The sequence below is a fragment of the Solanum lycopersicum genome, chromosome 5 (genome assembly GCF_036512215.1).
Source record: "Solanum lycopersicum chromosome 5, SLM_r2.1".
Lineage (NCBI taxonomy): Eukaryota > Viridiplantae > Streptophyta > Magnoliopsida > Solanales > Solanaceae > Solanum > Solanum lycopersicum.
Window position 1 is genome coordinate 5,992,888 of NC_090804.1, and position 23,219 is coordinate 6,016,106.

At 31.7% G+C, this 23,219-nt stretch overlaps 2 protein-coding genes across 2 annotated transcripts; one reads left to right on the forward strand and one right to left on the reverse strand.

Moving 5' to 3' along the window:
• Window positions 1–3,200: 3,200 nt before the first annotated feature.
• LOC104647322 (uncharacterized) lies at window positions 3,201–5,425 on the forward strand. The gene is made up of 5 exons (XM_010322571.4): window positions 3,201–3,375; window positions 3,742–3,817; window positions 4,496–4,547; window positions 4,708–4,777; window positions 5,069–5,425. Exons 1-5 carry the CDS (start codon window positions 3,277–3,279, stop codon window positions 5,156–5,158), a joined length of 387 nt encoding a protein of 128 aa, XP_010320873.2. The 5' UTR covers window positions 3,201–3,276; the 3' UTR covers window positions 5,159–5,425.
• Window positions 5,426–6,252: 827 nt separating this feature from the next.
• LOC101246054 (14-3-3-like protein GF14 iota) lies at window positions 6,253–9,806 on the reverse strand. The gene is made up of 7 exons (XM_010322572.4): window positions 9,566–9,806; window positions 8,589–8,895; window positions 7,997–8,084; window positions 7,808–7,917; window positions 7,544–7,692; window positions 6,612–6,718; window positions 6,253–6,531 (listed from the first exon to the last, which is right to left on the reverse strand). The coding sequence occupies exons 1-7, from the start codon at window positions 9,636–9,638 to the stop codon at window positions 6,508–6,510; spliced, it is 858 nt and encodes a 285-aa protein (XP_010320874.4). The 5' UTR covers window positions 9,639–9,806; the 3' UTR covers window positions 6,253–6,507.
• Window positions 9,807–23,219: the final 13,413 nt, after the last annotated feature.

Below are 23,219 nucleotides of genomic sequence, written 5' to 3' on the forward strand. Positions count from 1 at the left end.
TAAAATTCATGGACTATAGCACAAATAAAATAATAAATTTGGTCATTCACGCTCTAGGCCTCGTTTGATCTTGAAAATGGGACGTTTGCCCCTCAGGACCAACAAACACCATTAATAAGGTCTTAACGGGCACCCACAAAAATTTGATAAAAAATCCACCGAGATCACGTATCACCCAAAATCCCTGAACTATAGCACATGTAAATGGTAAATTTTGTCATTCCCGCTCTGACCTTGTTTAAACTTGAAATGCAGACGTTTGCCCTTCGAGACCAACTCACGCCACTAATAAGGTAATAAGGTCTTAACAGACGCCCACAAAAAAATTTGGCAAAAACTTGTCGGTATCACATATCACCCAAAATCCACGAGCTATAGAACATGTTAAACGATAAATTTAGTCATTCCCGTTGTAGGCCTCGCTTGAACTTGAAAATGCAAACATTTGTCCCCCGGGACCAACTCACACCATTAATAAGGTCTTAACGGACGCCCAAAATAAGTTTCGGCAAAAAACCCGTCGAGATCATGTATCACCTAAAATTCATGGATTATAGCACATGTAAAACGATAAATTTAGTCATTCGTGCTTTGGGTCTTGTTTGAACTTGAAAATGCAGACGTTTTCTACTCGGGACAAACTCACACCGTTAATAAGGTCTTAATGGATGCCCCAAAAAAATTTGCTCCAAGACTCAAGATCCTTTGGCTAATACACACGAAAAATCAAGAAAGTTGCGTAATTTCTAAAAATTGGCTCGTAAATATAAAAATATGTCTTAAAAATGATGGGACTATACACAATGTTTCTTCAACTCATTGTGGCTTTGCGGGTGAGCTTAGCTCATGCCACACTCTCAGAATTGAAATAAGAAAGTCGCAGGGACGACTCTATGCTTTGGTATTTAAGGCCTTTGCCTTAAGCCTCCAAATTTTTGTCAAGATTAAATTATGTGTCAAAATTTTGATAGAAGAATTGATTATTTATGATAAAAAGTATAATTTTTTTTTAAAATAAATATTTTATCCTCTTTAGTATTTTTTGTACTTTGTTAAAAATAAGATTTAATAGTGAAAAGTGTTGGAAAAAGTGAATTACAAATTCTTCTTTTTTTTCCTTTTTAATTTCAAGCATTAGTAGAGTATAAGCACATTAAAATGAGGTATACCAGGTCATCAACTTCTTGAGTCAAATTCTATGGTTCTTACTCTTATCTTTATTTAAAATTTATCAACTTATTACTTATAGCATTATGTTAACAATACATATAATAATTGTCTCACTTAAAGGATGTTTTTCAATGTTGAGTTGATAATATCTTACCTAAAACTAGTAACCGAAAAAACAATATTAAGTACTAATAATTTCCATATAAATAGTGTAAAAAAAATAATTTTTGAATAAATACGTATATAAAGTGTATTTTTATAGGAAAACTTTCACATATAGCCACTTAAAAATAATTAATTACTCTCTATAGCTATAGTTTGATAACTACAATTTGTAGCTACATGTTATTTGGAGGAGAGAGGCGAGCGATACCGGGAGAGAGAGGAGAGAGGCGAGAGAGAGGGGAAAAGGAGTGGGAGCAAGGTGAATTATATATGTATATTGGTTAGATAATTGTACATTATACATATGTAATTGGATATGTGACAAGAGAGATTGGGAGAGGGAGGAGAGAGGCGAGCGAGACTGGGAGATAGAGGAGAGAGTCGAGCGAGATTGAAAGAGGCAAGTGAGAGAGGGCAGAGAGTGGGAGAGGTGAATTGTATATGTATATAATTGCATATAACTATATATTATACATATACATTTGTATAAATGGCAAGCGAGATTGAGAGAGGGAGGAGAGAGGCGAGCGAGATTGAGAGAGAGAGGAGAGAGGGCAGAGAGTGGGAGAGAGGGAATTGTATATGTATATAGACTAAAAAATTGTATATTATACATATTTATTTGTATATCCTGGCGAATTATACATATACAAACATGACTAATTATACAAATTTGAAGTCAGCCCACGTAATTAATGTATAATGTTAGTCGCGGGTGGTAATTATAGCAAACTGTAGCTATGATGAGTAATTAAATAGCATAAGTTTGCTTATCTGCGTAATTTTTCCATTAGTCCGCGAATTGAAATTTCGTTTTAGGTCCCCAATTACGTTGAGCCGCCCCTGGAAAACCGTGGCATTTGGTTAAAACTTAATATGACTATCCTGATTTTTGAAGCTGCTGGATCGCTTCTACAATTTGGATATTAGTATGCATTATTGGTTTATTATATATGATTTCGGGAGGGCAGCATGGGTTCATGTGAACCCAGTGACCCCCTCCGTGATACGCCTCTGACGGTGAAAGCTTTAATAAGGAGTAAGTGTTTTGCCAACCACGCAGTTATTTCTCGATCGAGAAACCTTGACCTAATTTAGAATCAATATGGATATATTGAACTAGCAGTTTTTGTCTAGTAGTATCGGGATGGATAATTTATTTCTAATAAACCCTCTACTCAAGGAAAAACAATCTTGAAAAAAACGTAATAGAAGTACAAAAAACGACAAATAATAACAAAAACAACATACAATAACAAAACAATACAATAGTCGAGGTATAAGGAATCAATAAAGATCGAGTAACATAAATCGAAGAATAAGAAACCACAAGAGCAATACTACCAATTGCAAAAGCAGTTGGTGTCTTGTAAAGCTGAGATATCTTTTTTCTTGAGGTAATTTGTTGCGCGCGTATCGATTATTGTTTAGCTTTTGATGCAAATAAAATAAAAATCTGATGTTAGAAGATTCATAATAAGCTGTATATCAAACTCACTTCAGGCTCAACAGATTTTGATTCATCAGCCTTGATCACATTCTCTTCACTATTATTCCGCAATTGATCGTATCTGTAGATATAAATTGTTGAGTAATACAACGAAATTGGATCGAACAAATACAAATGTATCTTTACTATATGCAGCGCGGTGACTATATGCGTTGATACATTGAATTTGAGCTAATATTTATGAAGTGCGATTAGACAAACTATAAAAGGAATATAAATGAAAATTATACTCCTATTATGAAATAAATATTCATTTATATCCTCTTAAAAATATTTGATATTAAATCTTAAAGCCCAAAAATAATGCAATTTAAAACCCCCCTAAAAACCAGCCCACAAGAATCTTTTTTTCTTTTTTAAGATCAGACAAAAAAACCTAGTTTTTATCAATAAATTGAATCAAAGCCAGCTTTCAAGAACCAAAAAAGCAAATGGGGAAGAACACTAGTGCAAAAGGCAAAGAAAAGAAGGAAGATGAACAAGATGGATATTCTGTTCAATCTCCTTGTCAACCTGCCTCTTCTCATAAGGTACAATTTTTAGGTTAACTTTTTGATCATTGATCCATATATATATATATATGTTTTCGTCGAAAAATTATACTATCAAGAATTTTAGGTATATATATAGTAGATGCTCCCTTTTATATATGTATAGTGAATTGAGTTACCTGGTGGTACCTGTTGCTGGTGGGAAGTGGTAGGTATCCTGTTGAATTAATTAAGGTGCACGAAAGTTGATCAGGATTCCGTGTTTATGAAAAAAAATGTTGAATCCCTTTGGTTTGTGTATATTTTGAATCCCTCGATAAAATTGTGGCTTTGCTATTGAGTATATGCTTGTTGATGTGTTTGATTATAGAATTTATTGGTTTTGTTGTTTCGTTTCTTCTATAGGAGGAACAATCGCAGGTCGAATTGGAGATAAGGTTGTTGGAGGCTCTTGAAATTTACCCCCTTGCTAAATTGAGAGGTAAAAATTGTATTAGTTTTGTGTCATTACTCATTTTGTATGTTTAATTTCCTCTTTAAGTTTTGTTGTGTTTTTTTTTTGTTATAGAAGCTTGGAAGGTGGTAACTTTATCATAGTTTGTCTAGTTCATAAGTAGAAATTCACAGTAAAATGTGGCGGATAGAAACTCGTGGTGTAATCTGGAACTTCTTGGTAAATAGAAGTGCTTTGGTTATTAGGGTTTGAAGAATTTACTACAGTGCACGCGTTATTTTTCTATTTAGATGGACGGTGTGTAATTGTAAGGAGTTGTTTGGTTGGTATGCTAGTTATGCATGGATTATATGCAGGGATTGTTTATGCAATAAATAATAATGTAAGTTTTGCGAGCTATTGCACAGACACATGGTTTTCCCTGTGGGTTGCGGGTTCCCTTGTCATTAAATATTACTGCATCATACCTAAGATGTAATAGAATTAGTTTCTTTCATGCTATTTAGCGTAGAGGGGTTCCTTGCATAGCTAAGTAGAAGAGTTATAGAATGTACGTTGTGATCGAGGAAAAAAAATAACTGTTGATGAGTAATTTGCTTTTCTGAAGGCAAAAGAAATGAAAAGCACAGATTAGTTGCACTAACTTTTGCTTTCTGCTGTGGAAGTGAGACACGTTTAACATGTTCATCGTGATTCTTGTTGCAGGCATCCATCGCCATTTTGTCCTTTTCGGCTTAACAGAGAATCTGAGTAGAAGGTTACTAGACTACTTTTGTCCTTTTCGTTTATTAACGCTTCATTTTGTGAATGAGCTAGCTCATACCACCACACTCTCAGAGAAGAAATCGGATGCATTTGGTTAGAATTTAATGTGATTTTATCGTTTATCTTTCACCACTGATAATTTATTGTCACAGCTTGAGAAGGCCATTTACTCCTGATGATGTTTTGAAGCTGCTGGATCGCTTCTACGACTTGAATATGGTGGTATGTATTATTGGTTTTACTTTTTATTTAACTTCAATCTTCACAACTGTTCCGTTATTTGGTATTTGAGACGGCTTGTTTGAGCAGAGGAATTTACATATGTAAAGCCATTCTTCCTGTTCCATGCTTATCAGAATCACTATATTCTGCATTTTATCTCGTAGAATCTTCAACTTATGCTTTTAGCTGTTCTGTTTCATATACACTAGAACCTTGGTTTTACGTGGATTTTTTTTTGAGTGTTACGTGGGATGAGTGTTCTTACTGTGGTGTTCTTTTAACTAATTTCAGAAACCAGATGACGGGGATACTAGAATCTTCAAGAAGGAGGAAGGGTTTAGCCTACCGCACAGTTATTTCATGATGGACGAGGAGCCTTGATCAGCTAGTTTGGAATCGATATGGATATTGAACTTCCATAGAGAATCCTTCTCCCCACCCCACCCCCCGTCTTTCTGTATTTGAATCCATTGTGAAGTATCAACATCGATATTGTCTACATCACGCTCTTTGGGTGTAGTCCTTCCTTAGACTTTGTGTAAACGCAAGATGTTTTGTGCATCAGACTTCTCTTTTTAATTTAGTCATTTTGTTGTTTTCTTGTATAATGCAAAAATGTACAATGGCTAGAGAGTTTGCTTATACTAAATGATGTGGTGTAGTTAAATAGCTTCATGGTATATTTCTTTCATGTGACACAAATTTAAAAATGCCCCAATGGGATGACTTAGCGGTCAATGATCATTGCGTTACAAGAAACCAAAAGATCTTTCACTTCACTATATAAGAAACTTTGCTAACCTTCTCGATCAGTTAGTCTAACCATTGGGGATTCCTTCTTGCTTATCCACCCCTCGTAAATGATAATGATGGATTTCGTGCTAAGGAATGAATCGGGGAACTAAGGATGTTTCCAATATCGATCACGAGGTTTGAATTCCAGCAAGAGATGACAACTAGGTGCATTCCTCTTTGGTTGATGGAGGTAGTATATATATGGTGCATGTTTCTCATTTGTTCAAGCTTTAGTTGATACAATGGTTGATCTCGAATATCTGTTTGGCCATGAAATATGTCAATAATTTTTTTTTTTACCTTATAATCAATGTTCGATCATGAAAATTCCAAATCCAACTCGAAAAAAGCCATTTTCCAACTCACTTTTCGCTTTTGAAGTTGTATTTGAGTATATTCAAATATGGACATTATTCCATTTTTTGCAACAAGTTAATAAAACACAATTTCATTTTCAATAAATTTCAAAAAAGTGAAAAAAAAAAGTACTTGGAAACAACAGATAGTAACAAAACTACAACAAAAAAATACAATAGTCGTGACTCGTGGTACAAGGAATCAACATATAATAATCACATAAATCGAAAAACAAGAAACTACAAGAGCAATACTACGACTATTAATATGAACGGACAACAACACAATGCATAACTATAAATGATTGAACATAAAAAAAAAAGAAAAAGAAAGAAGATACTATTAAGTAATACAAAATGTGCCTGTTGTTTAGATGATAACTCTTCCACAATAAACAACATGAGTAAATAAAAAACAAAAAATCAGTGAACAAGTCTCAAACTAGTAAAAGAATAAAATCAGATGATCAATCAATAAATTGCATCTTAATTCTTCTAATGAGACTATGGCAAAAGCAGTTTTGTCTTGTAAAACTGAGAAAAAAAATAAATCCTGTTGTAATTTGGCGCGCGTATCGACTATTGTTTATCTTTTGATGCCTCCTGTGATGATGCCAAGAAAATAAAAATTTGATGTTAGAAGAGTCATATAAGCTTCAAAAAGTTAAAGTTATGTAACTTACTTCAGGTTCAACAGATTTTGCCTCAGTAGATTTTGCTTCAGCTGATTTTGCATCAGCAGATTTTGGTTCAACAGCTTTTGGTTCATCAGTCTTCACATTCTCTTCACCTGTAAAACATCTTTATCTTCAGTATTGCTTCGAAAAGATTTTTTTTTTTTTTGCGTGAGTTTAAGTTCTATGCACTGACGAGTTATTTTTTTGACACATAATAAAGTCATTTATAAGGTGGTTGCGACTAAATCTCTCGATAAGCATTAATTTGTAACTTCATGAAAATGGTATATATGGTACCTGACCTATTATATGAAAATGGTTGATTCGTCGAAAAATGGAAAAGGAAAATTATTTGATACGTCGATCCTCAGAAAAAGAAATAAGCAAAGGTTCAGTCGTTGAGTGACAAAAAATTATGGAAAGTTACAATCCCCTTAATGGAATAGAGACCTGCACGGCTTCATTGACGTTGTTTTTTGACTGGAAGTCTGAGAGCTAACTATCGAGATTTTGGACTATCTGTGAATGGTTCGTGCATGTTTGTTGCAAGGAGAAACAAGGTCAAGTTTGCAAGGTAACAACACTTCATTTCTACTTCCTTACAGTCGATGATATCATAGAAGCCTCTTTACCATTTTCTACAAATATGAAATTCTATTTTTACAGATAGGGATGAGGGGTGTGTTTACACTGTCAGTGCATATAACTTCTAACAAAAAGTAGCAAAAGTAGCGTTTTTCTACTAAGCGTGTAGTCAGAGGAAGGGTCGGACCACAAGGGTTTATTGTATGAAGCCTTACCCTACATTTCTGCAAGAGGCTGTTTCCACCAGAGATGGATCCCGTGACCATTAGGTCATATGACAATAGTTTTATCAGTTACATCATGGATCACCTTCATCCATTTTATATTAGTAATTGTTTACGATAATTAATTACCTCCATCTTCAGGCAAATCAGAAGTCCATAGAGTGAGATTGTCTCTCAATAGCTGCATAATTAAGGTACTGTCCTTATATGATTCCTCACTTAAAGTGTCTAACTCTGCAATTGCCTCATCAAAAGCTTGTTTAGCCAAGTGACATGCCCTGCAAGTTGAGTCATATTATCATATCATATCATATCATATATGTATAACATTAAGATTACACTCGGTACATTGTTGTTGTTAATGTATTAATCAAGATTGGTTAAAAATGTTACCTTTCAGGAGAGTTCATGATCTCGTAGTAGAAAACAGAGAAGTTCAAAGCAAGACCAAGACGAATCGGATGAGTTGAAGAGAGATCAGTGTTTGCAGTGGCAGTAGCAGCCTAAAAGGAGCAAAAAGATGCAAAATCAAGTGGTATTCCAAGTAATGTGCATCGATTAATCGACTAAGGAGTAACTTGCCTCATAGCCTTTCAATGATTGTTCAGAAGCCTCTTTCCTTTCGGAATCAGTCTTGAACTCAGCGAGGTAACGAAAATAGTCACCTTTCCTGAACAAGAATGATAAAGATAAGAAGGTAGATCTATTAAAAATATATCGAAAATTGAAAGAGTTCGATTTTGAAACATCTGATTCAGTGGCGCTACCAAAAAGTCTCATGCTTGTGTTAGTGTTGATGATGGCAGCTTGATTATGTTGGACCACAAGGATCACGGTCGTGCTTATGATTTTCATTTCAATCATCATATTGATGTGATAAATCTCCTTGTTCTCTCCCGGGGATCGGAGATTGGGAGATTACATGTAAGCCAGATTCTTCACAAACCATATTCAACCTCTTTTTCTTTTCTCTTTTTCAAATCACAGTCCGTAGCCAACTTGCATCCACATCGACTAGTTCCACGGGGTATTATCTACCTCCCACCAACTTATCTACTAGTTAACCCTATTACCTTGTCCATCGATTATAACAAAGCAAATGTTGGTATAACAATGACCATAGGGGATGATACTATAGGAAGCACGGTTTAAAAAGAAAACTCGATTGACTTACATTTTGTAATAGAAGACAGTAGCTTCACCAGTGCCAGCAGATGGAATGAGATGTTTGTCAATGATATCAAGAATATCAGAGCAAATCTTCGAGAGCTCTTCCTCGACCTTTTGACGATAGCCTTTTATCAGCTTGACATTTTGCTCGTTCCCTTTCGACTCTTCTTTCTGTTCAATGGAAGACATAATACGCCATGAAGCTCTTCGAGCTCCAATGACATTCTTGTAGCCAACAGAAAGCAAGTTCCTCTCCTCTACTGTCAATTCCACATCAAGTTTTGCAACTTTCTTCATACTCTCAACCATCTCTGTAAAATCAAGATTTATACATTCCATTTAAGAACTACTCAATATTCACAAACCAAGATTCAACTTTTTACTATTTAGTTATCAATCAACAAAAAATAAAAAATCGAATTGATTTTTCATACTGTCACTCAACTAATAGTTATTATATCAGAGAGTGACTAAGTCACTTCGGTTTTTTCTTCTTTTTGTCCGAGTCATCACTTGATCATTCAAATCGAAGCAATTGCATGTCTAATTAATTGTGCATTGAAAGGTAATCAATAGATCTACCTTCGTCATATATTCCATACATCACACTAGATCATAAATATCACCGGATTTTTTTTTTATATAAAAGACACATGTCATGCATTTATTGCTTTGATGCATATCGCGAGTAAGTAACCAATTTTTCATCATTGTACTCATATGTTCTGTTTTCCAAATCTTGTACATAGAAATTACTACTATAATCATGTATAAAATTAAGAGGAGCATCTACTACTTCTAAATCAAAGAATCCGTCTCAAGTACAGTCAAACCCTTCTGTAACATTTTCCTATAAAGATTAATTTTTCATAGTATATTATATGTTCTCTATAACATCATTTCGTTATATACAACATCCAAAAAGATATCCATACAAACGACATTGTTATAGAGAGGTTTGGGAAAATAAATGAAACTAACCATCGTAACGCTCAGCTTGCTCGGCGAGCTTGGCCATGTAAACATGAGTTTCTCTTTCCTTTTGAGAAGCCATATTCAATGCAAATTGTAGTAAACAAACAATATAAAAATAGATGTGATGTTCAAATGTCAAAATTAAAATAGAGTGTTCTTGTTTGCAAATGAGATAAGATAAGATAGTTGTTTTGAATGAGTTAAAGAAGTAAAGGAAAAGCGTGAGAAAAGGGAAAGTGGATGAATGAGAGAACTGTGGGAGGATTTGACTAAATCTCCATCTTTGGATCATTTTTAGTACACATATCATTCATGTTAAAAATTGTATAATAGCATTAAAATAGGTAACAAACTTATTATTAGCTTATTGTAAAGAACTGATGATGTGTTTCATTTAAAAAAAGAGGCATAATATATAAACATATACATAAAGTTAGCCTCAATTGGTAAGTTAACCGTTAACGCGTCTATATTGTGTCAGTTGAACACTCTAACTTACAAAATGATTATATAAACAACACTAAAATTTATGTGTCAGTTGAACACTCCAACTTACAAAATGATCGAATGTGAGTGTTTTTGATATCCATCACATGTTAACAAATTTTGGTGGCTAGATGTAACGTGACTAACTTGTATGCCTAATAATTATTTCACTCTTTTTCTTGTTATATTATTAGGGTTGTATTTAGTTGTTCTATGAAGAAATAATACGAAAAGACAATGAAGATTAATTATTGAGATTTAAGAGGACTAAGTAGGTATTTTAAAAAAATTCAAACGAGGGCGACTATATTTATTGTTTGAAGTTGGAAAAAAAGTTTGATATTTTTAAAGGTGTTTTTTTTTATATGAATGAGAGTCGAGATTTAGAAGTTTGAATCTCAAAATTCCTATATACAAGTATTTGTGTAATTAATCAAAAGCTAGCGAGGTACAAGAATGATGTGAAATGAACCCGTAAGGGAGGCTAAATCGGTAGACTAGGTGGTGGGATGCCAACAATCGATTAACCTTTGTCCTCGCCTTTTCAACCGTTTTCAAAAAAAAATATTTATCATGTGTAAGGTTATAAATGACGAAGATATTGAATGTTGAATAGTGCCAGTAGCTCTTCAATTTCAAAATTGGAAAAAAAATGAGATAACAAGTTCTTTCTATGTAGTAAAGTAACTACTTCTTATGCTACATCAAACACCAGATGGGAAATCAAGAAAGCTACTTCTTTGGCGGCAAAGTTCAATATAGCCACCCCAGTTGCTACCTTGATATGCTTTTAGAAGACCAGCCATAGAGGAAACATATCTTTTTCTAATCCCACCAATCAAATCCATAAATCTCAACCAGAGCTTGACAAGTAGGACAATGAACTTAAACAATAGTATTCGGAAAAAGTAAGCTCCTATGTGACAAGTCTTCCGAAGGTATATCTAGGTAACCATTATGCACCTCAACACTTTTCCAGAGTAGTTTGTGGTTGAAATTCAATGCCACCACACTTTATACACCAGTTGCTACCATGATATGCTTTTAGAAGACCGACCATAGAGGAAGCTTATCTTTTTCTAATCCCACCAATCAAATCCATAGTGTCCTACTTGCCATAAATCTCAACCAGAGCTTGACAAGTAAGACAATGAACTTAAATAATAGGATTACAAAAAAATAAGCTCCTCTATGTCAGGTCTTTCGAAGGTATATCAAGGTAATCATTATGCACCTCAACACTTTTCCAGAGTAGTTTGTGGTTGAAATTCAATTCTACCACACTTTATACACCAGTTGCTACCATGATATGCTTTTAGAAGACCAACCATAGAGGAAACTCATTTTTTTCTAATCCCACCAATCAAAGTCACAATCATACTTGTCATAAATCTCAACCAGAGCTTGACAAGTAAGAGAACGAACTAAAATAATAGGATTAGAAAAAAAGTAATCTCCTCTGTGACAGGTCTTCCAAAAGTATATCTAAGTAACAATTATGCAGCTAGTTGTAGCCTTGATATGCTTCTTGAAGACCATAGAGGTAACCAACCTTTTCTTAATCCACCAACAAATTCATAGTCACTCTCAATCAAAGCTTGAACAGTGTGACAATGAACTTAGATTATAGGATTAAGATCAGGTAGTCTCCTCTATGACATGTCTTCTCTAAAAGTATATCCAACTGTATCGCGAACTACAAACTCTTCAGAAAATATTTGATGTGCACAACAACTAGAACGGGAACACTGATGTAGTACAACAGATTATTTCATGGGACAATTGATACGAGCCCACGACAACAATAGTGGCGAGCAGTCACTTCCTATGTTTGAACAAAAATGATTGCCGAAGAGAGCTCTTGATCTTTAGCAGTTGTAAAATAGATCGCAAGTACAAGTACCTCGGGTAAGAGACCCTGAAATTGACAATACACAAAGTAAATCAATCTCAGGCTTGTAAAATTCGGAGAATCTAAGATAAAGAGAATATAAATCTTGTATACACAAACATAGATTTAGTACAAATACATATGAATATCTGAAAAGATCATTTTCTTTTATTAATTTTGTAAAAGGGAAAAGTGATCTTAATTCCTCAAAACTTCTACTAGCATTTCTATTTTTTTCATCTCATGCATCCACCAAACAAATAGAAACACTTATCTCCCGTTTAACTAACTCGATCCTTATCACAAATCTTAAAATTTAGATTATTTTTTTTTAAATTTAACTCTAATCTATCTATATCTATGTCGGATATCCACATCTAAGTCCGAGCAACTTACCCGATACATTGACCTTCTAGATTTTGTATTAAAAAAATCATCTCATATCAACACCTAACAAGTGAGAAAATCAAATTTATGCAAGTTATAAATTGAATAGAAAAAAATGATGTACATTTTCATATCTTGTTGTATGTGTAAAAATGAAGGATCTTTTATGCATAAAACTAAAAAAAATAAAAATTGAATTGACTTACAAAATCAATTCTCACCAAACAACTAGAAACACATATCATATTCAACCCAATAAAAGTAGTTATTTTTTCTAAATCTTGAAATTAAACCCTAAATCATGATATCTAACATAGAAAAAAGATCTTTATCTTTTCAGGTTGGCTGAATTACTAAAGATCCCAAATCACCAAATTAAAACTTTGTTTTGGCTAATATAGCCTACATATTTAAGGAGAAACAAAAATCTTTTGGAAATGAAGAGTGTTACTCTTTCAAAAATTGAGACAGAAGGAGCCCTAGTTTCTTCTTGATATTAGGGTTTTCTTTTCCTTTTATAATAGTAGTTTTAATATTAGAGCTGTCAATATACGCCGACTCAGTATATGGATCGGGCTAGGTTGGGCCTTAAAACAACAAACACAAACTCGAGCTGTCAATATGGACCGACTCAGTATATGAATCGGGCTAGGTTGGGCCTTAAAACGAACAAACACAAACTCAACCTAATACCATGTGGACTGTGGATTGCATTGAGTCTAACTTTTCTTTAGAAGATATTATAATTTTAAAAATATTAATGTACATATTTGCAAAATAATATTACATGTGTTACAACTTTCTAATCAAGTCTCAAACGCACAAAAAAAAAATACTTACATAAATATAGTACTTATTAAATTTGATTTTGAGTAATGATTTGAGTTGTATAGATAATAACACACAAGTTGTTCATCGATCGATAGAGAAGAATTTGTAATCATATGTCAGTTCTTCCCATTTTTAAATATCTCGTTTGGAAAATATGATTATATATTTGGAGTCCACGGAGCCCAAACTAAACTCGAATCGCGCATTGCAGGACTCATTCGGCAGTGGTGCTCCCACATAATTTTCTCCATACCTAAACGTGAACCCTATACTATGATCTTCATTAATCATCATCATTGTGTTAAGGTTTTAGGAATATATCACAACTACATTTTCTTTTGCCTACATTGCTTCAATGTGCAGTAGCTCCATTATTTCTTTAATTTCTTTTCATATCATTTCCATAGCTAGCTCCATTGTCATTCTAAAGGAAAATGTTTCTGTAAAATGAAACATTTATTTTTGATAGAAGGATCAAGTAATAAAATGAAACAAAAAGAGTATGTATTGGAGGATTGTGGTAAGAGGTGGAGCTAGGATTTTTAATAACGGGATTGAAAATCTGAAGAACGAAACACACGAACCAACGTACGGGGATTCAACATTTAGTATATATACATACAAAATAATTTAAATCATGTATAAATAGTAATATTTTCCACCGAAGGAGGTTTGGATAAACCCCCTAATAGAAGGGCTGGCTCTGCCATGATCGTGGTGGTGCTTCAGGATTCCAATATACGACGTATAATTAAGATCATATTAGTGGCAACAAATATATATTAACATAAAGAGTGATAAAGTGTTTTAGTTAATGTCATTGAATTTAAAGCCGCTATAGACTTTAGAGACATTTTACGAAAGAGTTCTAAATGAGTAAATTTTACTCAAGTTATGTTTTTAGGGAAATCAAGTTATTATCCTTAATTAATTACCATTAAAGATTATTTTTTTATGTAGTGCTTGTCAGAGGATAGTAAGATCAAACAGATCTGTTAGCTGGAAAGATCAAATATGAGTTGTCGAAATTTATGAATGCAACCTTACTGAAGAGTCAAAGTTTAAAGGTTTGCATCAATTTTGTTTTATTAGAGGAATATAAGTAACATAATTAAAGTAAATAACTTCACGAGGAAGATTTTTTCCATTTGTGAAATGCAAACTTTGTTGCTCTTTTTCTCTTTTCCTTCGCAACTTTATAGAGGCATTTACGATAACAAGGAGGGAGTTGTTCAGATAGTAAGCATCCTTTACTTTCATTTTTGAGATTTCTGGTTCGAATTATCAAGGGAGCAAAAAGGTGAAAGCTCCCCTTTTTTCTCTGTTGGTGACTCAAGCCTATAATATTGAGGTTGGAGGTGAATGTTATTACCATATGAGCAACTTAAGCCTATAAGTTTAATTTCAAATTCGATTAGACTAAATATTATTGTACAAGTCTAATATATATATTATGCAAACATATGTATTGTTTTTTTCTTTATACAATTATACAAGTGCGATTAAAATTTAGAATAATCTGTAATAATCTAGTGAATCATAAACCAAAGTCTCTAGAGGAATCATGCCACTTTTTTAGGATTTAGGATCGTGAAACAGGAACTTAAGATTTTCTCAATTTTTTATGTAAGTTAGTTCATATATACCATCTGGCTTTGTTTGACCTGATTTTCTTAAGTTCGTTTGTAATGACCTAGTGAACAAGAATTTTTGCATGATCCACACCATCTTTTATACCATTTAGGACTTACAAGTCACAAAACAAAATATTCAGGATTTTCTTAGTTTTCGTGTATGTAGTCCATGAACTTTTTGAATATTATTGACCAGCTCTTTTTGGTGCAAATACTTCCAGAACCATCTATAAAATAACCTGGTAAACCATATTCATAGTCTCTGGAGGATCCACACTTGTTTTAGCAACTAGTTCTCAGAATGTGCATCGCACGTTTGTCCCCTAATTGATATTAGAAAATTTTAATTTATATAGCTAAGTTCAAATCTAAGTCCTTGCATATGTAAGTTTAACATAAGAATATAACTCTGCACAAAATATAACATGAAAATCTTGTGTTAGATGTTAGAGGTTTGATATATTAAATACCTCATGAAAAATAAACATTTTATTTTATCAGAGGAATTAATATATTTTAATTGCTATACATAAGTTTTAATAATCAAAAAAGAAATTGTCTATAAAAAAAGATATGTATAAAGAAAAATATTACAAAATGTTCGGGCGGTATACCATCAAATTTATAGAAAAAATTACAATTTTCAAACGAAAAAAAAGAGTAAATAAAGACATGGCATCCATAAAAAAGACATCACATTAAAATATATAGACAAAAATATTTTCATACTAATTGAATTACATTTTATTAAAAGTAGACTTATTCTAGATAAAACATGACTTACTCTAGACGAAACATATCATATGTATAAAAAAACTATAATCATATAATAATAATAAATAAGACAAACAGAAAAGAAGGTATAAATATGTTAAGAATAAAGATAAATTATATTTCTTGAGCTATATATATATATATATATATATATATATATATATATATATATATATATATTAATGAATTCTACAATAATATTATTCAATGTATCATTTAGTCATTTTTTTTACTATACATTATTTTTTATTTTATTTTTACTTTTGCACTTATTTTGTACCTCTCTATAACAGTTAAGTACATGAATTTTTTTGAACATTTGAAATTACATATAAAAAGGAAAAAGTACAAATATGTTGGTTTAAAAAGATAAATGATGAATACAAAAGGGAAAATGCACAAGTACCCCTCAACCTATACCCGAAATCCCAGAGACACACTTATACTATACTAAGGTCCTATTACCCCCCTGAACTTATTTTATAAGTAATTTTCTACCCCTTATTAGCTTACGTGGCACTAGTTTGAAATAAAAAAGTCAATCATCGTTGGGCCCACAAGATAGTGCCACGTAGGCTAAAAAGGGGTAAAAAATTATTAATAAAATAAGTTCAGGGGGTAATAGGACCTTAGTATAGTATAAGTGTATCTCTAAGATTTCAGGCATAGGTTGAGGGGGTACTTGGACATTATCCCAATACAAAAATACAGTAATCAACTACAAAGTTATATTTATAAACTCAAAATGATGGAGATGTGAAAAATAAATATTTACTACAACTTCATATTGGAGTATATTCATCTTGTAACTATCATAATTTACATATTTCTCAACAAAAAGAAGATGAATATGCATGAAATTTTAAAGAATACAAATAAATAAAATAGTAAGAATTCTTATAATTACAAACTGATAATGAAAATTTTACGAGGGATGTAGACTAACCTACTGTATTATGCAACATGATTACAAACTTGAATAAAACAAGGAATATATATAATGTGGTGTGAGTGTATTTGATAGACTCTTCATTACCCCACTTATCTAACAAATTAAAGTTGAAAGGTTATTAGACTCTTCATTATCTACATTTAATTATTACATAAATATATGATGCATTAAGATCTTATTTGATGCATGAATTTAAATATAACTTTTACTTAATATTTAATTAATTAAATAGGTATTAATATTAATTTATTTTAGAGATAAAATAAGGGTAAAATGGTAATTCAACTTTCAGGTTAGAAGTTTCTCACTTATAATAATACTAGTTTCAAAAACGTGGGTTGCACGTTTGTCCCATACAATTATTATGATTAGTTGAATTATTATATAGAAAATGTTGAAATTAGAAATATTAGTTTAAACAATTTATATTTTATTCATTAAATAAAATTCATAATAATCGAATAGTACATTGACCATCAAGCAAGAAATATGGAAAAATAATTAAATTACTGTAGCATCTAATAATATGAATATATAATCTCTCATTACGCTCCATATTAGTAAGTACACAAATATGTAGCTAGTCAAAAAACTATATTAGTAAGAAAAGATAAAAGTAAATAAATATTATAAAAGTACATTTAAAAACGAATCTAAATGTCATGAATTAGTAATTTCAGCACTAATAAAAATAGACTTATATTATTTTTATAAATTCATAGAAGATTATATTAAAGAAGTATAATTGGTAAAGAATAAAAAAAAATTAAACAGATAAGAAAAAACACAATAGTCATATCATTCTTAAGTCTTTTATTCTAACAATATATATAGTAAAAAGAAATACACAAGGCGTAGAGTTTTTTTTCTGTAACAAAAAAAAAAAGCAATCTGAAATGGTAAAGATAAAATTTATGATTCAAAATATCATTCTAATGAGTATCAACAAATATTAATATTTTAAAACAAAAAAAAAGTACCTGAAAATTGCCTAATGATTCACATCAACACGAGGCAAGTGGTAAAAAAAAATTATTTTTCATGAAACATATATATAGCTAAAGATTCATTGGATAAGATGAAAATGTGAAGAGTTGTTTAAGTTAATTTTCAGAAGTTAAGTGATCTTAGACATGGGGTATAGGAAAGGTAATTATTTTTACTAATAATTCAATACATTTAAATTATACTAACTCAAGAGAGACGATAACAAATTTAATCATTTAAACACATTAATTATAGAGAAAGAATAGATAATTTTTATTTTTTTAAAAAAGTAATTCCTAACAATTTTCTATGAAATAATTTCTAACAATTTTCTATAAAATATTTTTGTCTTTCAAAATTTGACTTTACACCTTATTTTTAGTATTTACTATAATATAATATAATTATTACTTAGTATGTAAATAATTAGAATTTAAACCATTGTGTTTAGATGCATGTATTTAAATATGATTTTAATATTAAATTAATTATATATTAATATTTAATTTAATTTAGGAATAAAATAAAGGCAAAATAGTAATTCAACTTTTAAGTTAGGAGCTTTCCGCTTATAATAATATATGATATGATTAGTGGTCACCAAACATGAATTTTAGAATTTTCCTCAATTTTTGTGCGTATTAGTCCATGAATTTTTAAACATATTACTTTCTGGCTCTGTTTGATCCAATTTTTTATTTTTGGATCATCGGTAATGACCTGATCATGAACCGTACTCATAGTCTCTAGTCTCTACATGATTTACGCCACTTTTTATAGTATTTAGGGGTCACAAAACATTAATTTATGATTTTCTCAATTTTTTGTGTGTATTAATTTATGAATATCTAAAAATATTAACTCTTTTATGCTGATTTCTTTTAGGATCATCCGTAATGATCTAGTGAACCAATACTCTAGCTTCTACATCACCCACACCATTTTTCATAGCATTTAGAGGTCCATAAAATATGAATTCAGAATTTTCTTAGTTTTTCATGTGTTAGTCCCATGAACTTTTTGAAATATTTACCGACGGACTTTTTTTGTCAATATTTTTTAGAATCATTTGTAATGATCTAGTGAACCATATCCATCACCACTAGAGGATCTACGCCATCCTTTTTATTATTTAGGGATTATGAAATAGAAATTCAGCATTTTCTTAGTTTTTATGTGTGTTACGCTCCCATGATTTTTCATTTTTGTCTCACTTTTCTCAAAATGTCTTAGCTTAAATCATTTGTCTTGGCACTATTTTACCTGAAATTGGTAAACTTACTAATGAAGAGTCAACGTTTAAAGGTTTGCATCAATTTGTTTTATTAGAATTTAGAGGAATATAAGAAATAACATAACTTCATGAGGAAGATTGGAAGATTCTTTTCCATTTGTGAAATGCAAACTTTGTTGCTCATTTTTCTCTTTTCCTTCACAACTTTATAAAGGTTTTTTCAATAACAAAGAGGGAGTTGCTCAGATGGTAAGCATCCTTCACATTCATTCTCGAGATTTCTGGTTCGAATCGTCAAGGGAGCAAGGTGAAAGCTCCCCTTTTTTGCTCTGTTGGTGACTCGAGCCTATGATTTTGAGGTTGGAGGTGAAAGATCTCCCTTTTTGTTTTGTTGGTGACTCGGACGTATAATTTTAAGGCTAGAGGTGAAAGATCAATCCATCTGAGCTACCTCTTTTGTCAGCTCCGAAGAAACCTTTATGGAGTTGCGATGGAAAAGAGCAAAAAAAAAAAAGAAAGAAAAAAAAAGGGCATTTTCCAAAAGGAAAAAACATTCCCATGAAGTCTTTTCTGGTAATTAGTTCAAGTTTTATATTCCACTTAAACCAAATTAGGTTAAATTTCAAATTCGATTTGACTAAATACAATTGTACAAGTGCAATATATGGATATAGTATGCAAACATTCCATTTAGAATAATCCGTAATAATCTAGTGAATCATAAACCAAAGTTTCCAGAGGAATCATGCCACTTTCTTTTAGCATTTAGAATCACGAAATAAAATTTTAAGATTTTCTCAATTTTTTATATGTGTTAATTCATAAATTTTTGAAAATATCATTAACCGGCTCTGTTTGACCCAAGTTTGTTTTGGATCATTTGTATGACCTAGTAATCAAGAACTTCTACATGATCCGTGTCATCTTTTATAGCATTTAGGAATCACAAAACAGAAAATTTCGAATTTTCTTAGTTTTTCGTGTATATTATTAGTCTGTGAATCTTTGAAATATTATTGACCGGCTCTTTTTGATGAAAAAGGCAAGCACAAAATAAGTATGCACGATAGGGTTATAGCGGAAGAAAATCCAAGTCAAAACTTTCCCTTCTATTTGAACCAAGAGAAGATAAAATAATGGAAGAATAAAATTATTTGGGCAGCAAACAAATCACCAAGCAAGAAAACTAAATCAACACAAGAGACACCAAATTTAACGTGGACAACCTCTTCGGTTTGAAGAGTAAAAATCACAAGGCCAAAGCTTCACTAAAATAAACAAGAGATTCAAAAGTGTCTCTAAAATGGTCACCGACAAAGTGCAAAACAATGAGCAACACAACTACAAGATAGCACCAAAAGCTAGAGAAATAAAAGGAATAAAAAAAAAATCGCAGCTACTATTCACGAGCAAAAATTTGAAGCTACAGGACTCCAAATCACCCTCTCCCAGTTCCCAATCAAAGATTAAGTTGAAAGAAACAAGTTGTCCAAAAATCAGCTCAATCGGATAAAAACATGAAGCGGAAATCACAATTTAGGCTCATAGGGCTTGTGCGAAAATTTGCTCTTTCTCACTTTTCTCTCTATATGGTTGCTCTCAAAACTCTTCTGATTCTTTTCAAAATAAGACCTAAAAGAAAGTCTTACATATGCACCATAATATTGAGCTTATGGGCCAACGTGGCTAGTCAAATCTGTGGTAAATTTATCCACAAAGTAAAGGAAAGAAGATTCAAAACCTTAAATTTTTATTTATCCACATAGAAAGAGAAAAAGGCCTCAAACCCAACACTTTTTGGTGCAAATACTACCAAAACCATATATAATAACTTGGCGAATCATACTCATAGCCTCTACAGGATCCAAGCCACTTGTTTTAGCAATTAGGGGTCACGAAACAGGAATTCTAGATTTTTTTTCAATTTTTTATGAATATTAGTCTATAAATTTTTTAACATATCACTAGTTGGCACTGTTTGATCCAATTTTTTTAGAATAACCCGTAATGACTTAATGAACTAGACTCATAGCCTCTACATGATCTATGCTACTTTTTATAGTATTTTGGGGTAATAAAATAGGAATTCATGATTTACTCAGTTTTTTGTGTGTATTAATTTATAAATATTTAATAATATTACTGATAGACTCTTTTATGTCGATCTTTTTTAGGATCATCTCTAATGATCTGGTGAACCATACTCATAGCTTCTACATGATCCACACCATTTTTTAAAGCATTTAGAGGTCCATAAAATATGAATTTTGAATTGTCTTAGTTTTTCATGTGTTAATCCATTAACTTTATGAAAATATTACCGACGGACTCTATTTTGTCAATATTTTTTTTAGAATTATCTGTAATGATATAGTGAACTATATATATCCATCACCTCTAGAGGATTTATGACGCCCTTTATATTATTTAGGAATTATGAAATATCAATTCAGAATTTTCTTAGTTTTCATGTGTGTTACACTCCCATGATTTTCCATTTTTGTCTCACTTTTCTCAAATATTTTCTTAGCTTATATATTCACATCAATTTTATGTTATTAGAGGAATATAAATAAATAATATAACCTCATGAGGAAGATTTTTTTCCATTTCTGAAATGCAAACTTTGTTGCTTATTTTCTCTTTTATTAATAACAAAGAGGGAGTTTCTCAAATAGTAAGCATCCTCCATATTCTTTCTTCAGTTCTTTGGTTCGAACTGTCAAGGGAGCAAGGTGAAAGCTCCCCCTTTTTGCTCTGCCGGTGACTCGAGCCTATACTTTTGAGGTTGGAGGTGAAAGATTATTACCATCTGAGCTACCTCTTTTGTCAGCTCCGAAGAAACCTTTATGGAGTTGTGAAGGAAAAGAGCAAAAAGTTGGGCATTTTCTAAAGGGAAAAAGTATTCCTGAAGTCTTCTCTAGTGTAACTAGTTCAAGTTTTATATTGCACTTGAACCAAATCTAGTTTAATTTCAAATTTGTCTAGACTCAACACAATTTATATACAAAATATGAATTCTAAATTTTATTAATTTTTCACATGTATTAGTTCATAAATTTTTTAACATATGATTGGTTGGCTATATTTGATCCCCAATTTAGTTCATGAATTTTTTAACATATGACTGGTTGGCTCTATTTGATCCCCAATTCTTTAGTATCACTCGTAATGACATGATGAACCATACTCATAGCTTCAACATGATCCACACTATTTTTTACAACAGGCCTTAGGGGTCACAAAACAAGAATTCAGGATTTACTTAGTTTTTCGTGAGCATTAATTAGTTCATAAATTTTGAAAATATTACTGGTCGGCTCTTTTTGACGGATTTTTTTTAAAGATCATCCTGTAATGATCTGGTGAACCATACTTGTTAGCTTCTATATGATTCACACCATTTTTTTTTATAGCATTTGGATGTGTATGTAACAGTCCATAAACTTCTAAAAATATTACTGACCGGCTTAAATTGATCAATATTTTCTTAAAATCATTCGTAATGACCTAGTGAGCCATATTCATTGCCTAGAGGATCCACGCCACCCTTTCTAGTATTGAAGGATTATATAAAATTAAAATTCATAATTTTCTTAATTTTCGCGTGTGTTACTCCATAATTTTCCATTTGTGTCTGACTTTTTTTTTTTTTTGAATTTGTTAGTCTTAGCATAAATCATCTGTCTCATACCATTTCATCTGAAATTGGTAAACTCACTAATATTATCTATCTTGTTTTGTCCATCACTTATATTTCAGGCACAATCTCTGAGCAAAAAATCAGCATTTTCCAGAAGGAATTAAATGTTGGGTAATGTAAACATGCTGAATATATATTACAAATGCTGAATCATGGAGTTAAACATTGTTGATTCAAAAAACTTTAGGATCATCTAGTGAATCATATTCACAACCTCTAGAGGATTCTATGTTATTTTATTTCAAGTATTTAGGGGGTTACGAAACAAGAATTCAGGATTTTCTTAGTTTTCGTACGTATTAGTTCATAAATTTTTAAAAATATTACTTATAGACTTTGTTTCGCCCATTTTTTTTTAGAATCATTTCATAGTGACCTGGTGAATCATACCCGCCACCTCTAGAGTATCCATGCCAAAATTATGAAATAAGAATTCAAAATTTTCTTGGTTCTATTCCAACTTCATTAGGAAATTTGAACAACTTGACCTATTTGTATTTTTATAATCGCCTTTCTGGCTCCATTTCCAAAGAAATAGGGGAACTCGACAATCTTATCAAGGTAAGGGTAAAATCTGCACACACACTACCCTTCCCAAACGTCATTTGTAGAATTACATGGAATATGTTGGTGTCGACATCTTAGTTTTTAGTACTAGTACAACACTTAACCAGGGAAGTGGATCACATTTATCAACCAAAAAACACGACAGAAGACAAATCATTGACTCATTGAATTGTACTACAATTTCAACATCTTCATTACAACTTAGGCCAATTTA